Source organism: Nerophis lumbriciformis, linkage group LG21 (genome assembly GCF_033978685.3).
Source record: "Nerophis lumbriciformis linkage group LG21, RoL_Nlum_v2.1, whole genome shotgun sequence".
In the NCBI taxonomy this organism is placed as follows: domain Eukaryota; kingdom Metazoa; phylum Chordata; class Actinopteri; order Syngnathiformes; family Syngnathidae; genus Nerophis; species Nerophis lumbriciformis.
The window spans coordinates 33,672,501-33,691,196 of NC_084568.2; the positions used below are offsets into that span (position 1 = coordinate 33,672,501).

Here is an 18,696-nt window from a genome sequence, read left to right on the forward strand (position 1 = left end):
AAATGTCATACATTTTCTTTGGACATTGCACAATTGAACCACATTTCTTCACAGGGATTAATGGCTTGTCAGTTTCCTTGTTTTCAACACCAATTTGTTTACACAGGCAGACATCCACTCACACAAGCACTTTTGTCGGACGAAGAGCGGATAGTCGCTAAACTTATTCGGCATTACTCTTTTAAGCTCAGACTCCCATTGATATCCCAGCACTCCCCTCTGCCACGGCTTTAAGTCAGCTGGGTAATGCCTGTTAGATTAGACTGGAGCAACAAAGCTTGCACAATCAATGGTGCCTCATTGACCGGGCTGTTCATCTCGCATGCAGGCAGCCTTCCTATTCAAGAAGATTTAAACCTTTTAATCTTCCCCGCTCAAAGCCGGGATCCTGCAAACGCAATGGAAAGTTTTTCGGGGAAAAATTACGACGTGTGCCTCTGCTATGAGATATCCCCTCGGTGACCGCGTCACGTTCCGCCGTTCAGCGAGCTAAGTGGTTTTCGTGAACGCACAGATTTGGCAAAATACATATTTTTCTTAAAGGGGAACATTATCACAATTTCAGAATGGTTAAAACCATTAAAAATCAGTTCCCAGTGGCTTATTATATTTTTCGAAGTTTTTTTCAAAATTTTACCCATCACGCAATATCCCTAAAAAAGCTTCAAAGTGCCTGATTTTAACCATCGTTATAAACACCCGTCCATTTTTCTGTGACGTCACATAGTGAAGCCAACACAAACAAACATGGCAGAAAGAACAGCAAGCTATAGCGACATTAGCTCGGATTCAGACTCGGATTTCAGCGGCTTAAGCGATTCAACAGATTACGCATGTATTGAAACGGATGGTTGTAGTGTGGAGGCAGGTAGTGAAAACAAAATTGAAGAAGAAACTGAAGCTATTGAGCCATATCGGTTAGAAACGTATGCAAGCGAAACCGACGAAAACGACACGACAGCCAGCGACACGGGAGTAAGCGAGGACGAATTCGGCGATCGCCTTCTAACCAACGATTGGTATATGTTTGTTTGGCATTAAAGGAAACTAACAACTATGAACTAGGTTTACAGCATATGAAATACATTTGGCAACAACATGCACTTTGAGAGTGCAGACAGCCCAATTTTCATCAATTAATATATTCTGTAGACATACCCTCATCCGCGCTCTTTTCCTGAAAGCTGATCTGTCCAGTTTAAGGGACGGTGTGAGCCAAGACATCCAGGGGGTTTAGCTCGCTCGTCTGCGGGAACAAACTGCCGCCATTGCTTGCCGTGCTACTGAGGTCCTTTGTCCCTGAATTGCTCACACACTCCGGCAGATTCAATGGGGGTCTGGCGGCAGATTTCTTTGATTTTATCGTTGGAAATGCATCTGCTTTGAGTGTCGCAGGATATCCACACATTCTTGCCATCTCTGTCGTAGCATAGCTTTCGTCGGTAAAGTGTGCGGAACAAACGTCCAATTTCTTACCACTTTGGCATCTTTGGGCCACTGGTGCAACTTGAATGCGTGCGTCCCTGTTCATGTTGTTACACCCTCCGACGAGGCATGATGTCTCCAAGGTACGGAAAACAGTCGAAAAAACAGAAAATAACAGAGCTGATTTGACTCGGTGTTTGAGAAAATGGCGGATTGCTTTCCGATGTGACGTCACAGAGCGAATATTAGAAAGGCGTTTAATTCGCCAAAATTCACCCATTTAGAGTTCGGAAATCGGTTAAAAAAATATATGGTCTTTTTTCTGCAACATCAAGGTATATATTGACGCTTACATAGGTCTGGTGATAATGTTCCCCTTTAAGCCCCGATCCATCGAACATGGCGAATAGGAATGTGCTTGTTGATGTGGTATGAATTAGGCAGTCAACCACTGTTTCTACGTTTAAGAGGAAAGTCAACAGATGTCCTTCACAGTTTTCGGAGATTGAGGTTTGGAGAGGCTGTTCCCTGACTCGAGCTGACACTCATTATGTCACCGACCTGTACTGATGCTGTCACTTTTCTGTCTGTCCATCATCATCTCCCAGGGTCGAGCAGGCACCATCTGCGTAGTCGGCCCCAAGGGACAGAAGGTCTGTGTGCATTAAGTCTGACACGTTGAGCGACAGCACCTATCTATCAACCCGTGTGCCACATCCTCACCGTTGCATTAGCATGAAACAGACGTGTCGAACTTTTCATCTCAGGGCGTCTCCGGTTTAGTGGGTCCTGAAGGCTTGGCTGGGGAGCCAGGGATGCCCGGACGTCCTGGCCTACCCGGGATTGGAAAGCCAGGTCCACCAGTGAGTAAATTTAAAAAGCAAATATAATTTTTTTTCTGTATATTTTTGCATTGCACTTTCTCATGAGCATACATATTTGAAAGAAAATACTTGTGTTCTTCTAATTGAGGGCCTTCCTGGTGAGCCTGGGGGTGCAAAAGGAGACAAGGTAGGTTTTCTATATATTCTTATAGTTATCATAGTCTTCTACAGTAGTACAGATGCAAAAAAAAAAGATACAGTGGAGCATCCATCGGTGATGCAATTGTTTCCATAGTTAATAGCGTTACTATAAATGTACTGTACATGTAAACATTCTTATTCCAGAAGTAGGGGTAGGTACTTTTCACATTTGAATCAATACATTTCTAATACCCGGTACCCGGGTACGCAACGTAACCAATTTTTGGTACTTTTGTGCTTCCAAATGTTTTAACATTTAGCATTGAGCCGATAATGTTAACTGTGCCGTCTGGTTGTTATACATACTTGCCAACCCTCCCGGATTCTCCGGGAGACTCCCGAAATTCAGCGCCTCTCCCGAAAACCTCCCGGGACAAATTTTCTCCCAAAAATCTCCCGAAATTCAGGCACACAATATAAACAGCGTACCTGCCCAATCATGTTATAACTATAGAATGATCGAGGGCGAGTTCTTGGTTTCTTATGTGGGTTTATTGTTAGGCAGTTTCATTAACGTCCTCCCAGTGCGGCAACAACACACAACAGCAGCAGTCATGTTTTGTCTATCGTAAAGCAGTTCGTCTGCCGTAAACAGCAATGTTGTGACACTCTTAAACAGTACAATACTGCCATCTAGTGCATTTGATGAAAGCACTTTTTGCGTGCCACACAGCAATGCATCATCAGTGAGGGTGTTCAGCATGCTTAGAAAAATATTGACAAATAGAACAAGGATGGACAATTCAACCCTTAACTCAACAATGAGTAGATGAGTGTTATGTGTGTGTATATGTGTAAATAAATGATCACTGAAGTTCAAGTATTTCTTTTATTTATATTTATATATATGTATATATATATATATATATATATATATATATATATATATATATATATATATATATATATATATGAAATACTTGACTTGGTGAATCCTAGCTGTAAATATACTCCTCCCCTCTTAACCACGCCCCCAACCACGCCCCTGCCCCGCCCCCCAACCCCCACCTCCCGAAATCGGAGGTCTCAAGGTTGGCAAGTATGTTGTTATATCTTCTTTTTGTACACTACTAAGCTTCATTTGCAAGTATTATAAAGTAGACTTTTTTTTAGCCTCCATTAAGCTGACCAACAATGTACAATAGAATGTTAATACATAGGTTAGCACTTTTTTAGCACATAGCACTTTAGCACATAGCACTTTAGAACTAAGCACTTTAGCACACAGCACTTTATCCATGAGCTCTAGTGCAATGCACACTGGTACTTTATCTTTATCTCCATACTGTAGATTTTATGCCTACATCAAAGTGCCACCTATGTCTATCAAGCTCCATGTTCTGATGTTTAAATGTTAATTGTCTGGTTGTGGTTGTGTCTGTGCTTGTGTTTTTGTTCTGTTGTGTATGTTAAGAAAGCAATGATGCACTGTGCCCAAAACAAATTTCCTCGCGGGGACAATAAAGTTGAACCTTGAACCTTGATCTTTAGACTTTGCATGCAGTCGTAATTCCAAGACATTAGATGGCAGTAGTGTGTAAGACTATAGACCAGGGATGTCGGCTCAGGTTCAATCTGGCCCGCGAGATGAGTTTGCTAAGTGTAAATTGAGCTGTATTTTTAAACTAAAAAAAGCGCTGTTTTAAACGTGTCCACTGGATGTCGCAGTAGCAATTCTGTTAGGCAAGCAAATAGTTTATACCGGGGCGAGCAAGTATACCAAACAAGAGTTACACGGTAACTCGACCCCACTTAAAAGTTGGTATAAAGTTAAAGTTAAAGTACCAATGATTGTCACACACACTCTAGGTGTGGCAAAATTATTCTCTGCATTTGACCCATCACCCTTGATCACCCCATGGGAGGTGAGGGGAGCAGTGAGCAGCAGCGGTGGCCGCGCCCGGGAATCATTTTTGGTAATTTAACCACCCATTTCCAACCCTTGATGCTGAGTGACAGGCATTAAGGTAATGGGTCCCATTTTTTATAGTCTTTGGTATGACTCGGCCAGGGTTTGAACTCACGACCTACCCATCTCAGGACGGACACTGAGTAGGTTAGAGTCTGTTGAGTTAGTACAGGATTAATATGTGGAATTGACAAACGAGGAGTTGATACATAGAATAGTTTTTTTGTTTTTTTTGTTCAGTTCTAGATGGGCTGTGACTCAAAGTTGAATTGCTTTGTAGATACACTGAGATGAAGTCTAAATTCATTGTGTTCTTCATGGTGTTTTTAAAACTGCAGCATTTTTTTTTCCCTCAGAATGTTTAACTAACTTGAAGTGTTTTGTCACGAGGATTATTTGTGATTTGTACATTTTCACAATCTGCTTGTTCTATTTTGGGCCGAAGTAAAACAAAGAAAACTATCTGAAGGTGTCCCAGTTGTATTTTTAAGTTATTATGGCATGATTTTACATGGGAATAGATTTTCCTGAGCTAAAATGAGTTTGACACTCCTGATGTCAGGGAGTAGTCTTTGCCATTAAGCTGAATGTGCCATTTTTTTTAGCCTACAAATCAATATTACTTATTGCACGATAGCTGTTTAATTGTAACATGCATCTTAGTTGTATTTTTGATTACCAAATATGAAAAAGTGAACATTGCCATGTAAAATGATAACTGCTTGTTGGGAGTAGCATGTCTATTGCATATCCAATATAAATTAGCATTGAGCTAGCACATTTTCAAAAGTGGAGCCTGACTGTATTTTTGAGTGCCTTCTTCTTGCTTTGTTGACCTGAAAAATTGTAAAGTTACCTCAAGGTAGTCAGGCAAAGTCAGCTGAGTGCTTTTGTTTTCCCGTCAATTGTTTGAGACTTTGCACTATACGTGAGATTACGTGCGACAAAAGTATCAAAATATGGTAGCGTTGGATTTTTCAGGTGTACTGGAGAGGAGGCTACGCCGGATAGTCGAACCTCGGATTCAGAAGGAACAGTGTGGTTTTCGTCCTGGTCGTGGAACTGTGGACCAGCTCTATACTCTCGGCAGGGTCCTTGAGGGTGCATGGGAGTTTGCCCAACCAGTCTACATGTGCTTTGTGGACTTGGAGAAGGCATTCGACCGTGTCCCTCGGGAAGTCCTGTGGGGAGTGCTCAGAGAGTATGGGGTATCGGACTGTCTGATTTTGGCGGTCCGCTCCCTGTATGATCAGTGTCAGAGCTTGGTCCGCATTGCCGGCAGTAAGTCGGACACGTTTCCAGTGAGGGTTGGACTCCGCCAAGGCTGCCCTTTGTCATCGATTCTGTTCATAACTTTTATGGACAGAATTTCTAGGCGCAGTCAAGGCGTTGAGAGGATCTGGTTTGGTGGCTGCAGGATTAGGTCTCTGCTTTTTGCAGATGATGTGGTCCTGATGGCTTCATCTGGCCAGGATCTTCAGCTCTCACTGGATCGGTTCGCAGCTGAGTGTGAAGCGACTGGGATGAGAATCAGCACCTCCAAGTCCGAGTCCATGGTTCTCGCCCGGAAAAGGGTGGAATGCCATCTTCGGGTTGGGGAGGAGACCCTGCCCCAAGTGGAGGAGTTCAAGTACCTCGGAGTCTTGTTCACGAGTGAGGGAAGAGTGGATGGTGAGATCGACAGGCGGATCGGTGCGGCATCTTCAGTAATGTGGACGCTGTATCGATCTATTGTGGTGAAGAAGGAGCTGAGCCGGAAGGTAAAGCTCTCAATTTACCGGTCGATCTACGTTCCCATCCTCACCTATGGTCATGAGCTTTGGGTTATGACCGAAAGGACAAGATCACGGGTACAAGCGGCCAAAATGAGTTTCCTCCGCCGGGTGGCAGGGCTCTCCCTTAGAGATAGGGTGAGAAGCTCTGTCATCCGGGGGGAGCTCAAAGTAAAGCCACTGCTCCTCCACATGGAGAGGAGCCAGATGAGGTGGTTCGGGCATCTGGTCAGGATGCCACCCGATCGCCTCCCTCGGGAGGTGTTTAGGGCACGTCCGACCGGTAGGAGGCCACGGGGAAGACCCAGGACACGTTGGGAAGACTATGTCTCCCGGCTGGCCTGGGAACGCCTCGGGGTCCCCCGGTAGGAGCTGGACAAAGTGGCTGGGGAGAGGGAAGTCTGGGCTTCCCTGCTTAGGCTGCTGCCCCCGCAACCCGACCTCGGATAAGCGGAAGAAGATGGATGGATTTTACTTACACCCTAGTGACGATAGAATTCAGTTGATACTTATTAAAGTACTGTATTCGGTATCCATCCCTACACAGTATAAAACTAACAAAATATGTATGGTCTGATTAAAAGTAGAACTACATCCGGCTTCCACTTGACCAGAGGGAACAGGACCATGTGTGCATATTGTCACCTTGGTATTTCTGAAATAAAGTGTTTGTCGCCAGGCAGAGTAAGAACACATCATGATCTTTGTCGTCGCTTTGTTGGTAAAGTATAGGTATTATTTCCTTCATGGTATGTTTAACATTGCATCAGCTTGGTCAAATTAATGTAATTATATTTACGGGTATTTGTCGTCTTTTCCTATGTCTCAGTAAGTTGCATTTCTGGTAGGGATGTCCCAATAAAACTTTCACCTCCGATACGATAACAATATTGGAGCCTTGAGTATTGGCCGATACCTGTATTAATCCGATACGATATCAGCACAAATCATACATACTTTTATTTTGCAGTGTGTAAAATTAGAAAAAGGTTTGATCAAGATGAATTATTTAGAGAGCAATGACAGGTATGAAAAACACTAACCTTATGACAGATTTATGCTTTTGTATCATTCAATTATTTTCATGGTGCAGTAAGTTGGATGATGCGGACACATTTGTTATTGGATAGCTTCTAATATGTTTCTGCCTTGGAGACTTTTTATGTGTAAATAATATGCAAATATAATTTTTTGATACTTGTTTATATTGACAAATGTGCTGTTTTAGACTGCAATATTGTTCAGTGAAGGACATGTATTTCGTATGTCTAGCTTGTGTGCTATTGTGTGCTTAGCTGTTGTGTAGCTGCTAGCTCCTAGTAGCCTATAGCCTACCACGTTGAACTTTTTTAATGATTTGACTTAAATAGAAGAAAAGACCCACCTTGTGTGCTTATTGGAGGGCATTTAGATGTTCATTGGCTGTACAATTTGACACAAATAAAATACGCTGCAGGACTGCTTGTATCGACGATTTTAGATGCAAGCCAATATCATTAGATATTTATTTTTTCGTTGATATCAGACTAATATCAATATTGGATTGGGACACTCCTAATTTCTGGTTAATTTCATTAGATCCCATGTACATTTATAGTGGCATTACAAACAAAAACATGACACTTCCTTCCACCTTAATTTGTGTCATAATGTATCAGTGACGTGCGGTGAGGTTGATGGCTGGTGAGGCACTGACTTCATCACAGTCAGATTTACAAACATATGAACCCTAAAGAGTATCTTATTCACCATTTGATTGGCAGCAGTTAACGGGTTATGTTTAAAAGGTCATACCAGCATTCTTCCCTGCTTGGCACTCAGCATCAAGGGTTGGAATTGGGGGTTAAATCACCAAAAATGATTCCCGGGCGCGGTGCCGCTGCTGCCCACTGCTCCCCTCACCTACCAGGGGGTGAACAAGGGGATGGGTCAAATGCAGAGGACAAATTTCACCACACCTAGTGTGTGTGTGACAATCATTGGTACTTTAACTTAACTTTAACTTTACACATACAAACTGTAGCACACAAAAAAGCACATTTAATTAAAAAAAACGTTATTATGGTCTTACCTTTACTTATAAAATAAGTCCATGAGCCGCTGTTGTGTTGGATTAATGAACCCCCTGATGGGAGTGTTATATCAACTAAAGCCCTCACTTCAACTTTCCACGTGCAAGATTGAATCTATTTAAAAAAGTGTAACCGAGGGTTTATAAATGTCGCCTATACTGTATGAAACTACAAAATAACAAACACGGAGGCTCCAGTTTACACGAGGACCACTTTTTTTTACCTTCTTTCAAAAACTTCCGCTCCACTCCAACGTGTCAAAATTCCGCTCTTAGCGCCTTCAAAATAAGAGCTCAAGGCATATACTGTATAACAGCGCATAACAGGAACTTAACATCACAAAGAGGAAAGCCCATAAAAATAGGTTACAAAAGTTATTTCATAAGAAGCCAAAAAGTGCAAAAACAATAATGTTCGTGTTGGAGGAGTTGTGATTTAGGTACACCTGCAGTCTGCAGGTGTACCTAATGTTGTGGCCCTGTAGTCATACTGTTATACAGTATATGTACATTATTGTTTTTGCACTTTTTGGCTTCTTATGAAATAACTTTTTTAAATAGATTCAATCTTGCACGTGGAAAGCTTAAGTGTGGGCTTTAGTTGATATAACACTCCCGTCAGCGGTTGCCTTGCATTCTACAGCGGGGGTGCAGGAGGCGAGCCTCAGCCAGTGCGTCTTTTGCAGCCGTTTTATGATCACTCAGCACAAGAAATACGTTACACACATACAGTTGTTGACAAAATACACTGTACATTATATACCTCAGCTACCTAAACTATGGAAATGTATAATATAGTTCATATAGCAATACAGTCTTACTGCACAGCAGACCAGCAGTTAGCCGAGTCCGTCCATGTTGAGGCACTGAGTGACGTGCCTCGACTGGCTGCTGATCACCGCACCGTCTCTTCTCAGTATTTGAACGGCAAATGTGAAAATTCAGCGATTTTGAATAAAAATAATCTAAAACGGGTGAAGTTAAATGGAAAATAACTTTATAGTATAATCACTGGATACATTTAACAATTTAATATATATTTTTTTCTTTTTACATTTTTTTTCTTTCCATGATGGCAGGTGAGGCCCCGCCTCACCTGCCTCTAGTGACTGCACGTCACTGTAATGTATCATTATGTGTCTAACAGGGGGACATTGGACCTGCAGGAGATGGATTTCCCGGAGATCCAGTGAGATATCTTTAAGATTAAAGTTCAGTAATGTATGCATTAGCTTCTAAAATACAATATTCTTGGATTCTGCCAACTCTTAGGGACCGAGAGGACCAGCAGGGCCGAAAGGAGCAAAGGTATTGCAGTCAGTAAATATTGTCTGTAATCTCTTTATCTTGAGGTGTGTTTTTTGCTTCCCTATAATTCGTTTGACTTCCATTTTCAGGGTGACCCATGCGAAGTGTGCCCCTCGCTGCCAGCTGATATCGGCAACAACGTAGCTCTGCAGGGTATGCTGGGCCAGAAAGGAGAGCCCGGGTTACCAGGCATTGGAGATAGAGGACCACCTGTAAGTGGAATGCATTTACAGTATTCTGCTCCTGCCCTTTCTGTGTTGTCTAACATGTCTACAGCCGTTCTGCTCTTTTTATTACACCTAATCAGCTCAAGCGAATCGCTGAGCGCTCGTCTCCGGAACGTACGCTTTGCATTTTTCTTATCATACTGCAGTAGGATGTTGGCCTTGGGCTGCTACCTGTCCTTGTAACTTTCACAGTATTGCAGCGGCTCTCGGGAAAGACATTTCTGGTTCTGCTCATTTAGTCTCTTTCCGAATGGAATGGAAAATGATAGGTGTGTGTGTGGGCCCTAGGAGAGTCTCTGCAATGATTTCCAATATTGCAAGCATCCATTTGTCATAGCGGTGTAGGACAAAAGGTGAACAAGTTGTGATATGACCTCACTCACAAACTTTGACAAATGACACATCTTCTTTATGTTTGTCAATACGCACCAGGGACTTAGAGGCACGGATGGCAAGGCCGGACAGAAGGTATATAGCTCCTACTTGTTCAATTATGCTTCTTTCATATTCTATGCAAGTGCTGCATAAACACACTCATCTGCATCCTAACACATTCAGATATGCATTGGATGTTGCAAAGGGGGTCTCTTTGCCAGCAGATGGAAAGTCTGATCATTCCCTTTGAGTGCACTCAAATATGGCTGACTTGCTAGATGTACAGTACATATAGTCACATGTGCACAAAGCCCACTCATCATGCTCACAGACTCCCACATCTGGCTAATTACATTGACCCCCCCACTACGCTTCCCATGCCATGTCGAGACACGACATCGCCAAGCAAACATGTTCATCGAGGGAAAGTTGGGATGATAAATGATATGCCGGATTTTTCTTTCTACAGGGACAACCTGGATCAGATGGCACGAAAGGCGAAAAGGTCAGTGTGGTGTTGTCATATTTGAATTTGTTACAATACATTGCTAAAGAATATTAAGAAGGGCCTACAATATCCTTAAATTATATAGTATATGTGAAGGACATAAATGTAGTCCCTGCAAATTGAAAGGCTAATTAATCCATTGTATCAATTGAAATTCAAGCTCAAGCACCTTCAGACTTGCAGGGATTAGTTACTCGGGGCAGGCCAATGAATTGAAATTCAATTTGAAATACGATTCCCTGTGGTTAAAGATCCATCAACGTGCTATTTATCAGAGTTTTGTTGGTGGAGCAGTGCCCTAATTACAAACTAAGCACTAATCAGTGATTAGGTTGCAGTCTGCAGCGAGGTGTGTCCTGTCCGATACGATACTAGTAATAAAGCCTTGTGTATTGGCCGATACCAGTATTGATTTGATACAATATCAGCAAGCCTGCCACAATACTGCAGGATTCTCCCTAATGTAATTGATTGTGGTGGCTCGCCACGGCAAAATAAAAGCTGCCACACCCTATAAATGAGAGGGGGGGGTTACATGAAAACAAATAAAAGGAATATAATGTATTTTAGCCTTCAGAATAAGCCACATAAAGTCAAGGCGCTCTTTTTTTTAACTTTTATTGCCAATCTTTTGCTAACCGGCCCATTTCCACCACATATTGTCTCTGCGCACACACGTCCGTCTCCGTGCTTCACTTCCGAGTATTAAATTCAGAGTTTTTATAAGCTAAAAACCACAATCATCCAAATTATATCAAAAGAAAGCTTGAAATATCTTGAGTTGCACATTATGAGCTTTGCAGTTTTTTGAGTTTCACCTGTACTGTATTTCCACATACGAAAGAGACCGATGTCTAATTTGAAAAAAAGACAAACAACAGAATTGTATTGTCCACATTTACATGAAAAAAGTCAGATACATGTCACGTATGGGCAAAAATATTGGAATGGACTTGCAGTGGTCACAATAAATCATTAAAAACCTCTAAAGGCTTAGTGGCCACATGCGTGGACAGCATCTTTTAGCTCTTATTTCCAAAATTGCATACATTACTGAATTGGGGTCTTATGGCCGCTTATGTGGACACTTATACTGCCATCTGGTGGTGTCAGAAGAGTATAACATACAATGGAATTTGGAAAAAAAAAGTTTAAAAATTAGAATTAGGATGTCACTAAACATGAAGTACACATTTGTGTACTTATGGACTAAGTACATCATATCAATCGATGATTCTTAGTTTTTATTTTAATTAGGGTCCAATAAGCCCAAATAGCAAAGTGAAATAAAAAAGGCATGTAAACAAACAGCTTGGGCCTTAAGAGGTTAAGTTAAGCTTATAACGCAGTAAGTTGAATGATGCGCACATGTTTGTTACTGGATGTTTCCAGGAGACTTTGTATGTGTAAGTAACACGCAACTATAATTATTTGATGCTTGTTTATGTGCTGTTTTAGATTTGTTTAATTAAAGACTTTTATTACGGATGTTTAGCTTGTGTGCTATTGTGTGCTTAGTTGTTGTGCAGCTGCTAGCTCCAAGTAGCCTACAGCTTACAATGTTTACCTTTTGTAAATGACTTGACTAAAATACAAGAAAAGACCAACCATGTGTGCTTATTGGAAGACATTTAGAGCGTTGCACAAGTAAAGGAGATTTTAGATGTAAGCAATATTTTTTGGGCGTGATTTAGGACCTGCACCAATATCAGATCGGGACACTCCTATCTGTAGCCATGTTCCTGTTATTGAAGGGCATGTTACCCACATCGGATTTGTCTGTAGGGTGACTCCTGCTCTGCGTGCCCCACCCTGGGAGAGTTACCCCCAAACCTGGTCCCAGGTGTCCTGAGTCAAACCCTACAGGTGAAGGGTCAAAAAGGAGAAGCCGGCTTTGGAGTTAAAGGAGAGCAGGTAGGTCTATTTGTCGAGTTCTCTGAAATTACTCTTGCTATTTTGGAACTTTCCAGAAACAATGACATATGGTCGCATGGCATTGATTTGGTAATTGTCTTTGTTGGACTATATGTGCATTTTTTTGTTTTTGTTTGCATCAGTGCTTTTTCTTGCATGTGTGAGCCGCGATAAGGACCTTCATTAAAATGATGCATTGTTTCATTTTTTTTTCTCCACCGCAGGGAGAGGCAGGAAATGTAGGACCACCTGGCCCAAGTGGGGAGAAGGCAAGTAACATAAATAAGAAACAAGACTCCGAGTACCTGACCTCAATAGCACGCCACGCTTAAGTCTTGTGTAGGGGGAATTCATTCAGTCGGTTGCTAAATGGGTCTTTTAATAGACTACAGGAGCAAGATAATCACTGTGTGGCAATAGTTTTTAGTCTAGACAGTCTGCTATAGGGATTTTAGTGCGTGGGGAGCATATCAGTGAACATCCTCGACTGTGGGGAACTAAATGCATTTGACATGGTTGCCTGTGGGGCGCATCAGAGTATGAAACATGAATTACCAATTCAAAAGACCCATCCCTTTTTATTAATTTTCGGATTATTTTTGGGGGGGCTTGTCTGCAGGGTAATGCAGGGCGAAGAGGAGCTGATGGTAAACCGGTGAGTTCAGATTAAGCTCTTTAAAATAGAATGTTCTGCCTCACATCACGATTCAGTCAAATCCTAAAAGGGTGCTTGAAACAGGGGAAACTTGGGCCGAGAGGATCTGCTGGAAAGAAAGGAGAGACAGGCGAAAAGGTAGGGAACTCAATCGTACCTGCAATGCTGCAAACGTGGTTGAAAGCCCAGGTAATGACTTGAAAATGTTATTGACAGGGAGAGACAGGACTTCCTGGTCTCAGTCTTCCTGGCCAAAAAGGAGAACGGGTAAGAGAAGACCTACAGCAAGAACTCGTGATTGTCATGCAAACTAACCATCTTCTTCGTTTCATTTCCAGGGCGAGTGTGGTGTGTGCCAACCATACGAGGTTGGCAGCGGACCGGCCAGCATTAAAATACCCGAGGGCTCCCGAGGCAACCCGGGCGAGCCAGGCCCTCCGGGTTCCCCTGGACTTCCCGGGCTCGGGGCGGATGGCATACAGGTTCAAATATTATTTTGTCTCAACAGAACTCAACAATGCTAAGAGATTTCCAAAGTCAAGAGTGTGCTTATACAATAAAAACATCCACATCATTGTGTTCCACCCACGCAGGGCCTCCCAGGTTTTGATGGAGAGAAAGGAGATAAGGTAAGCTCCCTAATAGATTCTTTTTTTCCTGTGTATTCTCAGACACATTAACAACTTCTCACAACATTAAGCAGGTTTTGACAAACACAATGCATGAATAAAATATTTTTTTCACTTAGCAATACATAACAATGGATCAAAGGCACTAAGTTGAACTAAACTCACAACATTAAATGGTGATTTATGAGGCTTCTAGAAACCCTGGCCCGTCATAGTCAAAGCCTGTCTGTGCAACCCAACAACTCGTAAATAATAAATCTGCCATCAACAGAGTCAGGCTGCATTCCATTACTATAAATGACTTTCCTTGAACTTAAAGTTATCCCAAACCTTTGGTCATCTGCCAGTACTGATAACGGGGGTGGTAAAAAGTCAATGAAAGACCTTTATTTTGTAAAACATCAGACATGATATTAAAGGTAAGACATATTTATAAGTTTTCTTGCTGTGTATGTTTTATTTAATGTTAATTTTTTGCTTTATTTCAGATTATTAGTTTAGTTTATTCAAACATGCATTCAGGGTTACATTGATATACAACTCTTATTTGCAGTTCATATTTCAATGGCCAAAAGGGAGTAGGAAGATGCAGAGGTTGTTCATTCCCGCCTCGGGATGGATACCTTTCACATTTAAATCGATACGGTACCAATTCCCAGGACTCAACAGTACCAATTTGGGGTACTTTTTATGTGTGTTCAAATGTGTTGATAAATGTTAAAATGTTTTTTAAATCCGTTTTTTTTTTTTAAGATTTAATTCTGAGCTGTGCTGTCCAGTTGGTATCTTGTTTTCTTACACTTCTGTGTCTCATTTACATGTACTGTACAGTAAACTTTGCATGTAGTTGCAATTCCAAGACGCTCGATGTCAGTAGTGTATAGACTACGGTATGTTACCCTTAGTCGGGAAGTAGTCTTTGCCATTAAGGTGAATATGCCATTCCTGTCTTTTGTTCAAACTGTAAGTATTGTATTTATTACACACCAGGTGTTTGATTTGAACTGATCTTAGTTGTACTTTTGATTGCCAAATTTGGAGGTGTTGAAATCTTTATGTCAAATTGCTAATTCTAATCGGTAGCATATGTATGGCAAATCCAATGTCAATTAGCATTGAGCTAGTGAATTTTGACAATTTATTCTTGCTTTGTTGGTTTGGAAAAGTGTAACATTACCTCGAAGCTCGAGATTGGAATTAATAACATTTTACCGGTTCCGATTCCACTTTTGATTCTGCTTAACGATTCGGTTCTTTATCAGTTCTCTTGTCAATTCTTATTTGGAAAAAAGATAACAAAAAGATGGATTAGCATCAATTTTGTTTAGTTTTGAGCTAACATGACTTGACAAACATTAGCCATGTGTACATGGACAACATTTTTTAATCTAATCATTTGGATTACAATGTTTCTGTGTACATGGACCCTAAAAAAAGTATCTGATTATGACGAACAATTTTCGGTTCTAATTAACAAAATAAAACATGTGGAAATTACACTAGAATGTAACATTTCGTAACGTTTTTTTAACTTTTAAAAATACTTGTCATTTTCTGAGATATTATACCATGCAAAGGTTTATTTCGATTTACCAGGTGAAACTGATATAATGACATAAGCTAATAGCATGCAACACAAGATATTTCAAACCTTCTTTTGATATAATGTTGATGTTTATTGCTTACAGCTTATGAAAACCTCAGAAAATTACTTTTTTTAATTTAAACTGTAAGCCATGTTATTCAAAATTATTAGAGATGTCCGATAATGACTTTTTTGCCGATATTCCGATATTGTCCAACTCTTAATTACCGATTCCGATATCAAGCGATACTGATATATACAGTGGTGGAATTAACACATTATTATGCCTAATTTTGTTGTGATGCCCCGCTGGATGCATTAAACAATGTAACAAGGTTTTCCAAAATAAATCAACTCAAGTTATGGAAAAAAATGCCAACATGGCACTGCCATATTTATTATTGAAGTCACAAAGTGCTTTTTTTTTTTAACATGCCTCAAAACAGCAGCTTGGAATTTGGGACATGCTCTCCCTGAGAGAGCATGAGGAGGTTGAGGTGGGTGGGGTTGTAGGGGGCTAGGGGGTAGAGGGTAGCGGGGGGTGTATATTGTAGCGTCCCGGAAGAGTTAGTGCTGCAAGGGGTTCTGGGTATTTGGTCTGTTGTGTTTATGTTGTGTTACGGTGCGGATGTTCTCCCGAAATGTGTTTGTCATTCTTGTTTGGTGTGGGTTCACAGTGTGGCGCATATTTGTAACAGTGTTAAAGTTGTTTATACGGCCACCCTCAGTGTGACCTGTATGGCTATTGACCAAGTATGAATTGCATTCACTTGTGTGTGTGAAAAGCCGTAGATATTATGTGACTGGGCCGGCACGCAAACGCAGTGCCTTTAAGGTTTATTGGCACTCTGTACTTCTCCCTACGTCCGTGTACACAGCGGCGTCTTAAAAAGTCATAAATGTTACTTTTTGAAACCGATACCGATAATTTCCGATATTACATTTTAAAGCATTTATCGGCTGATAATATCGGACATCTCTAAAAATTATTGTAAATAAAGGCTTGACATATGTTACTTTGCATGTCATGAGTTTATTCCATATATTTTCACTTTTGAAGTTGAATTGCCGACATGAATGGAGTTTTACATGATATTCTAATTTTATGAATTCTACCTGTGTAATATAGTGACTGAGCGAAAATGTGGTTGGAAGAGAACATGCAACTCTTCTCTGACTACAATTGAACGTTCACCTACCGAAAGAGCATCTATGTGGCAAATCGTTGCAAGCTTTTGACCACAAACTTAGACAAAATCTAGCTATACTTGCCCGTTTCCTAACGAGTCAGAATATGTCTCCTTATACTCATCTGAACGAGAAGGCATTCATTTCAATTAAACAGGCAATAGCGCTAACATTATAGGCGGTGTTAGTACCTGTTGTATTTACGTCAGGTTCAAAAACGGGACATTCATTGCATGCTGTGTTCAAATGTTTCAGCATATTACTCTTATATCCTCCTCTTGATGAAATAGCAACCTTGCAATTACTGTATTACAAGTAGCGCTGTCGCAATCATTTCTTGTAAAATGTCGGCAAACTTCGGTACGCTTCTTCCGCCCCGGCACCGCCATGTTGCTGTGTGACGTCACTACGCACGTTGCGCACGACGTCATCTTCGGGTAATCGTGTGAAAACATGGTTCTGAGTAAGAACCGGTTTTCAATTCCCATCATTGGATTTTACGTGAATCTGTACCTGGTAGTACCGAGCAACTTCGGTTGTTACCTGTAAAAGTACCGAACTCTGTACTAAAACCCAATCCTACCTCATCAGTCATGAACAAATGTGTTCAATTCCTGTATTCCTGTGCACTTAACAGGCGAGTGACATTGGACCAAGAAGACATTAGGATTCAATAACCAGTGTTGCCACAGTTACCTTGAAAAACTCATCTGATTAATGACTACTGATTACTCCTTTAGAAAGTAACTTGGTTACTTTACTGATTAGTCGATTTTAAACCTACTCATTCAACCTATTTTACCTACTCAGTGGCCTAGTGGTTAGAGTGTTCGTCCTGAGATCGGTAGGTTGTGAGTTCAAACCCCCGCCGAGTCATACCAAAGACTATAAAAAAATGGTACCCATTACCTCCCTGCTTGGCACTCAGCATCAAGGGTTGGAATTGGGGGTTAAATCACCAAAAATGATTCCTGGGCGCGGCACCGCTGCTGCCCACTGCTCCCCTCACCTCCCAGGGGGTGAACAAGGGGATGGGTCAAATGCAGAGGACAAATTTCACCACACCTAGTGTGTGTGTGACAATCATTGGTACTTTAACTTAACTTTAAAAGTAACTAAGTTAGATTACAAGTTACTTTATTAGTTACATTCAGCAATGCAGCTACCGACATTACCCCCGCCGCCTCAACATAAAAATGACAAGCGGTTTTGCCAATAATCACTTTATATAACATCAACAACTGCACTTAACATATATACTGTATTTTCCGCACTATAAGGCGCACCGGATAATAAGGCGCACCTTCAATGAATGGCCTATTTTAAAACTTTGTTCGTATTTAAGGCGCACCGCATTATAAGGCGCATAGAATAGAAGCTACAGTAGAGGCTTGGGTTGCGTTATGCATCCATTAGATGGAGCTGCGCTAAAGGGAATGTCACTCAATCCCACAACCCAAAGTACCGTTCACCTCCCCAAAGTTCATACAGCACATACATTTCCCCAAAGTTACGTACGTGACATGCACATAGCGGCACGCACGTACGGGCAAGCGATCAAATGTTTGGAAGCCGCAGCTGCATGCGTACTCACGGTACCGCGTCTGCGCATCCAACTCAAAGTCCTCCTGGTAAGACTCTTTGTTGTCCCAGTTCTCCACAGGCCAATGGTAAAGCTTGACTGTCATCTTTCGGGAATGTAAACAATGAAACACCGGCTGTGTTTGTGTTGCTGCAGCCGCCCGCAATACACCGCTTCCCACCTACAGTTTTCTTCTTTACTGTCTCCATTGTTCATTGAACAAATTGCAAAAGATTTACCAACACAGATGTCCAGAATACTGTGGAATTTTGCGATGAAAACAGACGACTTAATAGCTGGCCACCATGCTGTCCCAAAATGTCCTCTACAATCCGTGACGTCACGTGCCGGCGTCATCATACCGAGACGTTTTCAGCAGGATATTTCGCGCAAAATTTAAAATTGCACTTTAGTAAGCTAACCCGGCCGTATTGGCATGTGTTGCAATGTTAAGATTTCATCATTGATATATAAACTATCAGACTGCGTGGTCGGTAGTAGTGGGTTTCAGTAGGCCTTTAAC

General features: G+C 41.5%; 1 protein-coding gene across 3 annotated transcripts in view; it reads left to right on the top strand.

The window, feature by feature from the left end:
- The window catches only part of col16a1 (collagen, type XVI, alpha 1), a 375,244-nt gene that overhangs the window by 265,861 nt on the left and 90,687 nt on the right, over positions 1-18,696 (top strand). For all 3 annotated transcript variants that reach the window (XM_072915591.1, XM_072915590.1, XM_072915592.1), the window contains 15 exons: positions 2,034-2,078; positions 2,193-2,288; positions 2,398-2,436; positions 9,350-9,391; positions 9,475-9,510; positions 9,600-9,722; positions 10,170-10,205; positions 10,582-10,617; positions 12,406-12,534; positions 12,759-12,803; positions 13,154-13,189; positions 13,274-13,327; positions 13,406-13,456; positions 13,528-13,671; positions 13,783-13,818. In XM_072915591.1, the coding sequence (XP_072771692.1) occupies positions 2,034-2,078; positions 2,193-2,288; positions 2,398-2,436; positions 9,350-9,391; positions 9,475-9,510; positions 9,600-9,722; positions 10,170-10,205; positions 10,582-10,617; positions 12,406-12,534; positions 12,759-12,803; positions 13,154-13,189; positions 13,274-13,327; positions 13,406-13,456; positions 13,528-13,671; positions 13,783-13,818 (948 nt within the window). The remainder of the gene's footprint in view (positions 1-2,033; positions 2,079-2,192; positions 2,289-2,397; positions 2,437-9,349; positions 9,392-9,474; positions 9,511-9,599; positions 9,723-10,169; positions 10,206-10,581; positions 10,618-12,405; positions 12,535-12,758; positions 12,804-13,153; positions 13,190-13,273; positions 13,328-13,405; positions 13,457-13,527; positions 13,672-13,782; positions 13,819-18,696) is intronic.